The sequence below is a fragment of the Magallana gigas genome, chromosome 7, assembly GCF_963853765.1.
Source record: "Magallana gigas chromosome 7, xbMagGiga1.1, whole genome shotgun sequence".
Lineage (NCBI taxonomy): Eukaryota > Metazoa > Mollusca > Bivalvia > Ostreida > Ostreidae > Magallana > Magallana gigas.
Genome location: NC_088859.1, coordinates 33,443,818 through 33,456,315, shown reverse-complemented (window position 1 = coordinate 33,456,315; position 12,498 = coordinate 33,443,818). Strand labels below are relative to the sequence as shown.

At 34.1% G+C, this 12,498-nt stretch overlaps 2 protein-coding genes across 6 annotated transcripts in view; one reads left to right on the top strand and one right to left on the bottom strand.

Annotated features, from left to right (window-relative positions):
• Positions 1-2,120: 2,120 nt before the first annotated feature.
• Positions 2,121-10,364, bottom strand: LOC105334967 (folliculin). Its single transcript, XM_066066444.1, has 9 exons — positions 10,213-10,364; positions 7,912-8,135; positions 7,275-7,412; positions 6,068-6,518; positions 5,461-5,609; positions 4,524-4,637; positions 3,768-4,026; positions 3,183-3,285; positions 2,121-2,816 (listed from the first exon to the last, which is right to left on the bottom strand). The coding sequence occupies exons 2-9, from the start codon at positions 8,113-8,115 to the stop codon at positions 2,633-2,635; spliced, it is 1,602 nt and encodes a 533-aa protein (XP_065922516.1). The 5' UTR covers positions 8,116-8,135; positions 10,213-10,364; the 3' UTR covers positions 2,121-2,632.
• Positions 10,338-12,498, top strand: part of LOC105334963 (serine-rich adhesin for platelets) — a 21,600-nt gene continuing 19,439 nt past the window's right edge. For 3 of the 5 annotated variants that reach the window (XM_034457971.2, XM_034457975.2, XM_034457976.2), the window contains exon 1: positions 10,338-10,443. The gene's annotated coding sequence lies outside the window, so the exon portion shown is untranslated. Of the gene's footprint in view, positions 10,444-10,553; positions 10,690-12,498 lie in introns of those variants that run through there. The other 2 variants (XM_034457972.2, XM_066066442.1) reach the window with 1 other exon arrangement.

The window sequence follows — 12,498 nt, the reverse complement described above, 5'->3', positions numbered from 1 at the left end:
AGTTTTATTTATTTTGTGTGAACATAATATCATGGATGCAATTAGAAATATTGTTAAGTTCAAGATATTTTTGCAGCTTAATTTTATCCTAAATTTCTAATTTTTTATACATTTTATCTATGCTAAGGGGAAATAACTCTTTTTCTGACTGTTCTCTCAGTTGTATGTCTAAATGCTATAAATTTTCTTATCCCAACAATTAATTTTAAAATGTTTTTGTAGTTTTACTTTCCTGACACAGTTGACAATAAAATTAAACAAGATAAACAAATTTCTGCCTACAAATATTTTACTTTTAACAAAAAAAGTACGGTTTTCTGATGCTTAATTATGCTTTAGTTCATGTTTATCTGACATCTTAAAAAGTGTGATGACATGTATATTTTTTCTTATAATTGATGAAATTTAAGTCTATTAAACTGAAATCAGTTCTGTTTTTCAACTTTCATCAGAGGGTTTTCCGAGTATGGAGTTACCTTAAGACGAAGATTTTTCTCAATGTATTCCTTTGTAAAGATTTAACCGGTCCCCATTGTGCCCCTACCCTAACCAAAGGGATCATAATTTGACCAAACTTGAATCTACCCGACCTGATGATACTTCACACAAGTTACAGCTTTTCTGGCCAGTCGTGTTCTGAGTATAAGATTTTTAAAAAAATTCTTTTTATATTCCCATGTTTGACCCCCCCCCCCCCCCATTGTGGCCCCACCTTACCCTCAGGGACCATGATTTGAACAAACTTAAATCTACACTATCTGAGGATGCTTTCACACAAGAAGCAGCTATTTTAGCCAAATGGTTTTTGAGAATAAATTTTTTTAAAGATTAACTCTATTTACTCCTATGTTAAACTTCGACCCCCCATTGTGGCCCCCACCTTACCCCCGGGGACCATGATTTGAACACACTTGAATCTACACTATCTGAGGATGCTTCCACACAAGTATCAGCTTTTCTGACCAAATGGTTTTTGAGATATATATTTTGAAAGTATAACTCTATATACTCCTATGTAAAACTTCGACCCCCCCCCCCATTGTGGCCCCACCTTACCCCTGGGGACCATGATTTGAACAAACTTAAATCTATACTATTCGAGAATGCTTCCACACAAGTATCAGCTTTTCTGGCCAAATGGTTTATGAGAAGAAGATTTTTAAAGATTAACTCTATATACTCCTATGTAAAACTTCGACCCCTAAGTGTGGTCCCACCTTACCCCAGGGGACCATGATTTGAACAAACTTGAATCTACACTATCTAAGGATGCTTCCACACAAGTATCAGCTTTTCTGACGAAATGGTTTTTGAGAAGATTTTTAAAGATTAACTCTATATACTCCTATGTAAAACTTCGACCCCTAAGTGTGGCCCCTCCTTACCCCCGGGGACCATGATTTGAACAAACTTGAATCTAAACTATCTGAGGATGCTTCCACACAAGAAGCAGCTTTTCTGACCAAATGGTTTTTGAGATATATATTTTAAAGATTAACTCTATATACTCCTATGTAAAACTTCGACCCCCCCCCCCCCATTGTGGCCCCACCTTACCCCTGGGGACCATGATTTGGACAAACTTGAATCTACACTATCTGAGGATGCTTCCACACAAGTATCAGCTTTTCTGGCCAAATGGTTTTTGAGAAGAAGATTTTTTAAAAATATCACCAAATTTTCAATAAATCCTAATTATTTCCCCTTTAAATAGGGTGTGTCCCTTTATTTTAACAAACTTGAATCCCCTTTATCCAATGATGCTTTGTGCCAAGTTTGGTTGAAATTGGCCAAGTGGTTAAGGAGAAGAAGTCGAAAATGTAAAAAGTTTATAGACAGACAGACAGACGCTGGATAAAAAGTGATCAGAAAAGCTCACTTGAGCTTTCAGCTCAGGTGAGCTAAAAACTGTGTGATTGATGCATGTGAAATGTGAAATGTTCTGCAGATCTAAATTTGTAAACTTTTTGTTTAACTAAATTTTCATGTAGATAATGTTACATCCAAAGGCACCTGAATTTTTATCAATCAGTCGCTTAATAAGTCATATATCGAAAAATTCTACCCCTACTGTATATAAATACATCATATTACTTTATCAAAAAACAGGAAAATATAAAGATTTTTCTAGATTCTCTTTATTTGTTGAAAAAGTAACATCTAAAACAATAAGATTCTATTAAAATCTTCAAAATTGAATATTGCACAAAATAAACAATGAATGAAGCGTGATATATTGACACTTGCAATAAACATGTACATATCCATAGTTTTAAAAGCAAACTTAATACCATTAAAAATCCTGATATGATACAATATGCATATAATACAATGACAGAATTGTACAAACATAAATGGAATGATTTGGCACACAGTCTTTTCAAGACTTGGTTTAATATGTGTCCAATTTGAATGTTATATGCAATCTTCAAGTTAGTTAGATCTCTCTCATTTGAAGTCCTTCACTAATATTACAAATAATAAATATTCAAATTCAGTTTCATAAACATATTAAATGAGTGTGTTGAGATAAGCAACTAACAACAATGGGCGGAAAGAGAGATGTAATGGACACTGGACATTGGACACTGGAGAATTTGCAATTACAGGTAACACAGGTGCTTGTTTGGTATCACCGGGACGATTTGGAGGCGGTCAGAATATGCTGCCTGTACTGAAGACTCAGGCCCTGCATCCAGAACTTGAGGAGGGGTGTATCCTCCTCCTTTGCACCAATCACCTGCATCAGTTTCTTGGTGTCCTCTGCTGTTCTGTTGCCCCCCGCCTTGGTGAATTTAAATCTCACCTTCACTTTACTGCAATGACAGAGAAATGGCAATTTCAATAGTCAAACAAAGTAAAAAAAATTATATGAACCCAAATCATTCATACCTTGAATTGAATAATGCTTTACAAAAAAAATTGTTTTCCTATCTTAAAGATATACCCTGAAATAGAAAGCAAGCAATTGCTGTAAACATCCCTTCATAGATCTGTAAGAAATTCTAGCAAAGGGGAATAACTCGCCATTCTTCTCTAAAAGAAGATCAAAAGCAAATTACCATCCTTGGCCAGCAAAACTGATTGCTTGTGAACCATTTTGTCTTTATAGTTTATGCACTGAACAATCAACAATTATGTCAATATTTATGATGAGAAGAGAAAGAAATGTAGCTGCTTACTTCATCCATTCCTCCTTCAGACAGATCAGGTAGTGTTCCACCACTGTGTCAGTTAAATCCTCATTCTGTAGGGCAAGCTCCATTTTGTACAGGGCATTGGGAGCTAATCATAAATAACAAAACTGACATAAAAATTCATGAAAATATACAGTATCTTACATGTATATAATTATATGACAGAATCATGTACCATTCAAACTACTACTTCTAGAAATAAACATTCCTCACTTGGGTAAACTTTTGACTATTACCATATACTACGTGAAATTAGTTTTAAACATAATTAGAAAGCTGTCACTGTTTATATTTTTATTTGCACATTTGCTCAAGTATTTGGTGGAAATCACCCATGAAGCATTGTATTACACATGGATAACTTCAAAGTAGCTTATGTAAAGAAAAAAGTAATCCACCAAAGCTTGAGCCCCTTTGAGAACAGAAAACATACAACTTATTGGATAATTATCACATACATGTACCATCACAAGTCATTGTAGATTCTACATGCTGTCATTGCATGTCATGTAAATTCTTTCCAATAGTACATCGGTATTAGTATTCATTTTCAATTGTATTGACACTGACCTTTCTCTGGTAATGTGGTAGGACTAGCCATTTTGAAGACAAGTCTCTTGAGGAGGTCATCATTCTCTACCTCCTTTGTTGGTGTGTCTGTGGGTTTCTGATCCTCGAGGCTGATTTCTACCAGGACGAAGGATTCATCTGACATGATGTGCAGAGGAAGCTCTACTTCCGGCACCAGACCAAGGAAGTTGCATTTCCAGGATTCTTCGTACTGGTGACTGTAAGGGATGACACGGCAGCAGCCTTTGGGAAGCAAACTCTGAAATACAAATTAACTGAGAATTGCACTGATGGATGAAGTAAAATTTATAAATCTGTACCAAAGCAATAAAAATTGATCAAAACATATACCAGGTTTATTTTACGAGAGTTAATTCATAAATTTTGTTGTTTTGAAGAATATATATACATGTACATGTATATGTATACTGTGGTTTCATTAATATTCAAGCTAGGGTATCAATTTTCGTGGTAAAAGTGAAAACCACAGTTTCAAGGATACGTAAATTCGTGGCCAATGATCCTATCAGTACAAAATGTTAGTTGAAATTGCACTTCAATGAACATTTATTTTCATGGATAAACTTAACAACGAAATCCACGAAAATTGGTATTCGACGAATATTGATGAAACTACAGTATACTACATTAAAACTTAATAAATAATTAACATTTTTCAGATATATTGTGTTATTCGTAAAACCATTTTATTAGTATAAGAATTTGGAAGCCAAAATTTTGTTTCTTGGTATTTACCTTGAGTGCATTGAAGACAGACCTCACAATGGAAGCCATAGAACTTTGAACCACAATCTGGTTGCCGATGACAACATGATGAGCTAGCACATGGAATTTATCTTCACCAAGGATCTACAAAAAGCAAAATACATTTTACAAATAATATCAGCAATTTTCTTATTGAAAGTTTTCAAATTTTAATTGAAATGTTACCAGTATGGGTAACATTTAGGTTTTTCCCCCTCAGCCAAGATCTATGCTTACTCAGTATGAGTTATCGTTCTTTCGTAAAGAAATATGGCAAATCTTTTATGTCATTATACACTAACAATACAGACAACTGATTCACTCAAAGGTAACTACTGAAAGCAACAGAATATATATTCCATGCATAGTCTGGGTAGTGAATTTCATACCTAGTACCAATGCATGACCATGTAACTAGTACATGTAGTAACTGGCACTCTATATAAGAGCTGTATGATTAGATATGTACTCTGGTGAGCACACAGAGAGTACTAGTATGTGGAGAAACCTATGATATATTTGAAAACTAAGGGCAGGGTTCGACACTAACCTTAGTCCGTTAGTCACAGACCAATGCTTTAAAAAGTTAGTGTCGAACCCTGCTTGCCATACGTGTATAGTACCCTTACAACATCTGATAAATCATTCATTATCAAGAATTTCAGATAAATTGTGATCAAATGTTGTATGACAATTAACTTCTTGTCATTAAAAGAGAACCCAATGGCATGTAAAAATGTCTACCGTACCAGCAGATGTCTGATATTATACAGAGGGTCAAGTATTAAAGTACAATTGTACCTTCATCAGATGCTTGATGCTGTACACAAGGTAATGTATTATAGAATTACTGTACTGTAACTTCCCATCAGATCCTTGATTTGGGACATAACGTCATGTATTTTAGTACCTGATTGTATTATAGTACCTTCATGAGGTGTCTGATGTTGGTGATGGCGGGCCCCTCCTCCTCCGCTGTCTCCGGACTTTCAGCTGTCTCATTGTGTGAACTTTCCTCCTCTACCTCATCTACATTGACCTTCTTACTAAAGATCAGACAAAAACCTTCCTCTGTCTCTGTTTGATAAAAGTATAGAAATTAATTTATATTTGAATACTGTACAGGAAAATGGTTATTAATTTATTTCAGTAAAGAACAAAAAAAAATTATGATTTGGTTTTAAATTAGCAAACTTCAATACATTTACCTGACAGTGTACTGTTAAATGTTCTTGATAGATGAGATATTTACCAGTACATGATACGCAAACTATAAACCAAATTTTATTCGCGATGTTTTAGTTTCACAAGTAATCGTAGATAGACTGGTTTGGGATGACAAATATTTGCGATGAAGCCTTAACCACACCCATGTTGTTATTTACATTTGTCCTGCAAAGAATGGTTTGCGTCGAGAGATATTTGCAACCAGGCTCTTGCAAACCTCATGAAAATAATTAGCTCGCAAAAAAAGTTGGTTAACAGTATATTAAGTGTATTGTATAGATGAACATTACCAATGTGATTGTACTAACCTTCCTGTTTCTCCATATCAATAATGGAATCTTCAGTAGGAGGCCCCTCAAGAAGAGTCTCAGTGATGCGGTTACCACAGGCTTTCAGAATCCACACAAATGACAAATGTAGAATCTTAAATATGTTTCTGTCATCCGTCAAGTCGATCAGTGACCTGGCAGGCTTACTCCTCACTCTAGAAGCTTGTGGGGGCTGTAGGGGCAGCTTGATTTTTTCCCTCTCATAAACCACATTGGCTTTTTTTGTAATGTGTTCAATGACTGTCTTTAGATGAGGGACAAGGAACGGCCAGGAATTCAGAAGGTAAATCTTGTCCATCATCACGACTAATATGCTGTAGCGAGTGCATGACCCTCGGGCTTGAGTGTCATTTATATGAAATGTGTAGCTAAGAACATGGCCCTGCTGATCATTTCCAAAGAATATTGGACCGTCTTTCCCAGGGCACACCTGCAATTAGCAAGAAGTTAGTATTATTCTAACTTTAAAAATAAAACATGGAGAGAAGATTTACATATGCATTCACAGATCATAAATGTACATGAATCATCACTTTCAAAATGAACTACTATCTTCTATGAAAACCTAGCTTTTTAATGAATGTGTATTAAATGTAGTAATTTTGTGAATTAATGCAAAAGGCAGTAAAATACTGATCCATTAAATTATTTACATTAATTTAATGACACTCTATCAAAATACTGTAAACATGTTATATTTCCCAAGTACAATATTTGGCTGAAATTGATTTTTCATCAAGTTAGCATGGAATTGAATAAATGTATTAATTTTCTGGATGCAACATTCTGTTACATATAAATACATGTATGTATGGTATTTAGCAATAAACTTGATTTAGTTGAGGCTGCTATCTGCCGAAAATGCTAGAATAGAATACACTGCCAAAAGTAATATGCCTAGAGTAATAACTTCCTCCCCCTTTTTTCTATAGAGAATTGAAGGATATACATATGAGCAAATACAAGTTCTGTAAGCGGTTTATATTTGGCGTTTACGATATTTGGTGGAAAGTAGGTTTTGAACAAGTTGGCGTGGATTTGATTTAGCGTATTCCTGAATGTTCCTATTCTTTTACGACGTCTGCATGGCATTTGGCAATGTACTTGATTTAGCAGAAGCTGCATTCTGCTTCAAGCACTAAATAGATTACACAGCCAAATGTAATATGTTTACAGTATTTCTTACCTCCCCTGTAAGTGACTTGAGACAGGCCTGCCGACTCATGCTGTAAACCTCCCTGTCATAGGGCTGCTTGCTGCTGATGTAATTCACTTGTGCATCGTCATCTCGACTTATGAATCCTGTCTTCTCTGAAGAACAGCCCTTTTGAAAAAGTTTTGAACTTGAGTATCAAAATTTTAAATCATCACAGTCATGTCAAAAAAATCTTCATTTCCATACATATCTCTTTAATAACTGTATGCCTACTTTTTTTTTTACATTCACAGCATTTTGCAATTTACTGGTACTCACTATACTAGTAATAGTATGTGACAGATTTTTACGACAATAAAAGGTTATGTACTAGGTACCTGAAACAAATAAATCTTAAAAGACCTGTTAACAGTGATGTATATTTGTGACAAGTATGATCGTGCAAACCGCGATGTATTTTCTCATGCAGGAATAAAAGCTGGATTTCTCTTGTTTTATTAGATTACAGTATACTGTTGATTTAAAGATATGAACATCTCCTTCCTTTACTTTTGGAGATAAACTTTTCCTGTGAAGAATATATACCGTAATTTGATATATGGGTTGAATTTTCAAAATCATTCATGTCACATTATGTTTCAACTTTGATATTTTTCAAAATTCATACCCGACAAAATTCATTTTTGGCCGAGGTTGGTGTTGTGGGTTCATTAGTTATGGAGGAGGACCTAGCAGCCTTTCTTCCATCAGTGACAGTGTCATCAGAGTCTGTAGAAATGGTCCTCTCCAAGGGGTGGAGGGGCTGGGTGCAGAAGATGACCTGGGGACCATGAGCTTCACAAAAGTGACACAGAGAAATGATAGCATTCATGGTCTGGTATCAATAGAAACCTGTAAAAATAGCATTTTGAATAAAGATAAATATACATTTGTTACATTGGGCCTAAATCTCACGTGCTCTACCAACTGAGCTATCTGGCACTGGTATTTGAACCGGTCTGACCGTTACATATTTATTGGAATAATCATATTGAAATTAACATTTCTATATTGATTAAATTCTACTTTCTTTCACTTGTTGCAAATTCTTTATAAATAACTGTAGTGTATACTTAATAGAGCATGTTATTTTTTTTAAAGTCATTTCAACATATGTCATGTATGTATGCGGGAATGCTGGAGAAAACGTACCCAGGAGAAAACGTACCCAGGAGAAAACGTACCCAGGAGAAAACGTATGAAAACTATGAAAATAATAAATAATGGTTTTCATGGATATTCTTAAATGAAACAAAATAAAATATACAATGAACATTTGTAGCATTTGTTGCTGTTGTTTTTAAATGCATAGTCACGTACTTAAATTATTAAGACAATAATTTGTAACATACACATACACGAAGATGGCCTGAGCAGTTTAATTTGTCGACAATTAATACACCTTAAACAAGACCGTTAAATAATTAGTTTTTTATTGCAATCTCATTTGGAGAACTAAATGATGAGTATCTCAAGAAGTCGATATCGCGTTATTTTTTATTTTTTTTTGCACTTTTTGAAATTTATCTATAAAACAAAGTTGCTTAATAAAACCAAGTTCACATGGAAACTACTACGAAATGTAACATTGAACAGTAAATTTGCTTCTGACGCCACTGACATGCTGCTCAGGTATTTAATTGATTATCACTATAATTAAAATCAGGGGATCTCGCATGGAAAAACTAAAATCGGTAAGGCTAAGCTACCGATAAATGGATAATTAGAAGAAGTAGTCAGATAACACTTTATGACAGGTCATTATTAAATTCGTACTAAAATAAAAGTTGCTACAATTATTATAAAGATAATATTCATAAAATGAATATATTTCTATACATCTATGCATTGAAATATGCATTAAAGTAGCATTTGAAAATTATTTAATATGTCCAACCCCTTTAAAATTATAAAGTATTAAATTCATATATCTATAAAACTCTTACATTTCTGTATATTTATTATGCAAAATAGTATTTAAAACTATTAAAGTCTTTCCCAAGTTATTGCTTCCATCGCTTTTTGATGATTTTTAATAAAATTACACATGCCTGTGAAAGAAATACAGTTGAAATCGTTTAAAGGGAATTTATCGAAGATATCTTCACTGAACAATTATCCCTTTCCACTCAGAAAAATTCACAGGAACGAAAACAGATTCCTTACGGAGATTTATAATGGGGAATGTTTACATCTTTTCTCCATTCGGAATACACTCGGAATACATCGCGCAATTTTTTAACGTTATCATCCGGGCTTATTAATGGCTGTTGCAATGCAAAATCTCCGTAGACTTTCAATTTCGGGATGTGTATTGAAACCTGAAGCGGTAGAGGGGGCGTTTCAAAACAGATAATCTGGACTTTTTTTATATTAGTGGATGAACGTAGTTTGAGCACAAAGGTAATTACTCTTATTGAAATATCATGCAAAAAGTGGTGGAAGCAAAAACTCGGGACAGAGTATAAGTAGTATAATTATGATTTTCATAGGGTACGTTTTCTCTTGGAGAAAACGTACCCGGGTACGTTTTCTTCTGGAGAAAACGTACCCTAGAGATTGGGTACGTTTTCTCCTGGGTACGTTTTCTCTTGGGTACGTTTTCTCCTGATACCGTATGCGGTGTATTTGAGATATCAAAACTCAGGATATTAAAATGCAACTGTATTTAAAATCAGAGACTTATGTACATCACCATGGTACTTACTATTTAGTACCTTTAATGGTAAGTGTATACATGTACACGTATCTGAAATCTTCTTATACAGAAGAACCTAAAATCTGATTTTTTTTTCAGCAAAGATATGCAAGCGATTTCGCATTATGACATGTGCGGAGGTTAACGTTAGAGTAGGAGAAATCTCGGATGTTGTTATGCGACTTCGTAAAAAAATATTACATATAATGAAAAAATGCATCGTGTACTTACAATAGCTCTGTTTACATGATTAATTGTCACGATGATAAACAAGCACCATGTTTACATCATGTGACTGAAAATGACTCAAAATCAATCCTTTGTTTTGATTAGCTGGTTCTTGAAACTTTCATCCAATCGCTGGTCCTCTTTCTGTCAAATTTGGAATCAACCAAAACACGACGGTTTGTTGATAAATGGCGCTATTCCCGTCTATCTAGGGATGATTATATGTTCTGAAAGGTATGCAAAGACAATCGCCCTTTTCTTTATTCATAATACGATTTTGATATCATATGAAAGAATGAATGACATGAATAAAAACAAATTATATCAGAATTTGATAGCCACGTGTGTAAAATATACATGTGTAGACTTGCAAAAGCAGACAGACTTTGTTACTGATGATCTCAAGATTCATTTCTTTGTATGTTAATTAACCAACGTAGGTGTTTGAAAATCGTGCTATTATACAGACAATTCTAGCATGTAAGTATTGAAATTACATAGAATAATAGTGGAATATTGTGCTTTGACAATGGGTAATATTAAATCTGCCGTGATTCTGCATTTTTAGATAATTTTGTAGGCCTACTTTTGCATGAGTTTGAGAACTTTAGCATCCGTCTCACTTTTCACCGTAAAATTTTCAGGGGATGTTTTAAAGAGGCATTGGTTGTCCTCCCGTTTGACTAAGCACATACACATGTACATGACCCTTTCCTGAAACCAGGTGCCAGAGTCATGTCCTCATAGTCCCCAAAGAGTTACTATTCATTTATTATCAATCAGCAAGATCTTAACAAAATATTGTAGACAGAGTTTAAGCATATGGTTAACGATGCAGGTCAACATGTACCTGCATATATGTAAATATATTATTTACATGATCTCTCTGGCACCATGGCAGAATGTCAGACAGGTCAGCCCAACGACACCTCGCTGCAATGACACCTGGGCCCACGTACATGTACATCTACATGAAGACCCAATGACTCCTTAGCCATGAAGGATCGGCCAAAGATATAAGACACCTCTGTAAAATATTGAAAAATTTTATTGCATACATAGACATATCGTATACATATATATTACAACCGAAAATTTTCATTTTGCCGATGCGTCTGTTATATGGGCAGACGTGTAAATAATTTTGGGCTGAACTGTCAGGACCGAGGTGTCGTTTGGCCGAGGTGTCTGTCTACCCCATGGCATATGCTCATTTATTAACTATTAAAATATGCATATATTGCAGGTTTCCAAAGTGTGTAACTTTGATATTACATGTATGTACATGTACATTGTATTTCAATGTTTTAAGTAGCCCTTTATTTTTTGCAGGCTGTCCAAAATTGATTCTATGTTTACACAACCCTCAAAGGGATAAGGATAAAATTTATACATTTAAAAATTTTATTTTTTTACATGAACACTGCATATATATGATAAAATACATGAATATTAATGAAGTATTTAAGTTTCATACATACAATAATTATATAATGATCTGTCTTATTGCATATACCGATATGTAGTTATAAAGAATCGACAATCCATGTGAGTGCTGATATAATATTATTCATAATAAGAAGTTTGTGTATTTTCATACATATTAAATTTTTTAGCTGCAAAAAGTAAAATCAAACATGGAAGGGTTAATTAATGTTAAAAATAAGGGTACAGTATATATGTACAGCCTACTCCGGATGTACTGAAATTCAGGGGACCATGCAAATTATTTCAATATATCCGTATTTCAATATAAGCGAAATTGACTGACGTGAAGCCGCCATTTTTCTGAAAGCTCAATCCCAATGTAAGCATAGAAAAACAAACCTGAACAAATTATTTGGTCATCATTTATCTTTTACAGTGATCAGATTACATGGGTATTAGTCCTTGAAAGTTTGATTAAAATTATATCCGTAAGTTTTTAAAGTTTCATTTTGTTACTATCTTAAACCTCATCATAATCTCCGATCGCATTCTTTTACCTTTTAGAGAAAAATCACCAGACTCAAACGCTTCAAATACTGCTGTACACTGCTTGTATATCATCGTAAGTGTACTCGCGATAATCTCAAAATCCTTTGCTATTTCGTATTCAGGCTTTGTCATTTATCAATAGCCATAACTAGTTCGTATTTAGTGTCCGAAGATAAGGGGTTTTTTTTCTTTGGAGTTTCCATATTACGTCTAGCCTCAATACATCCTTATGCGTAAAAACAAAAAATTCAACAGTGAAAAAATTTTACTTTTTAAAAGAAGTATAAAAACACATGATGAGAACTTATCAAT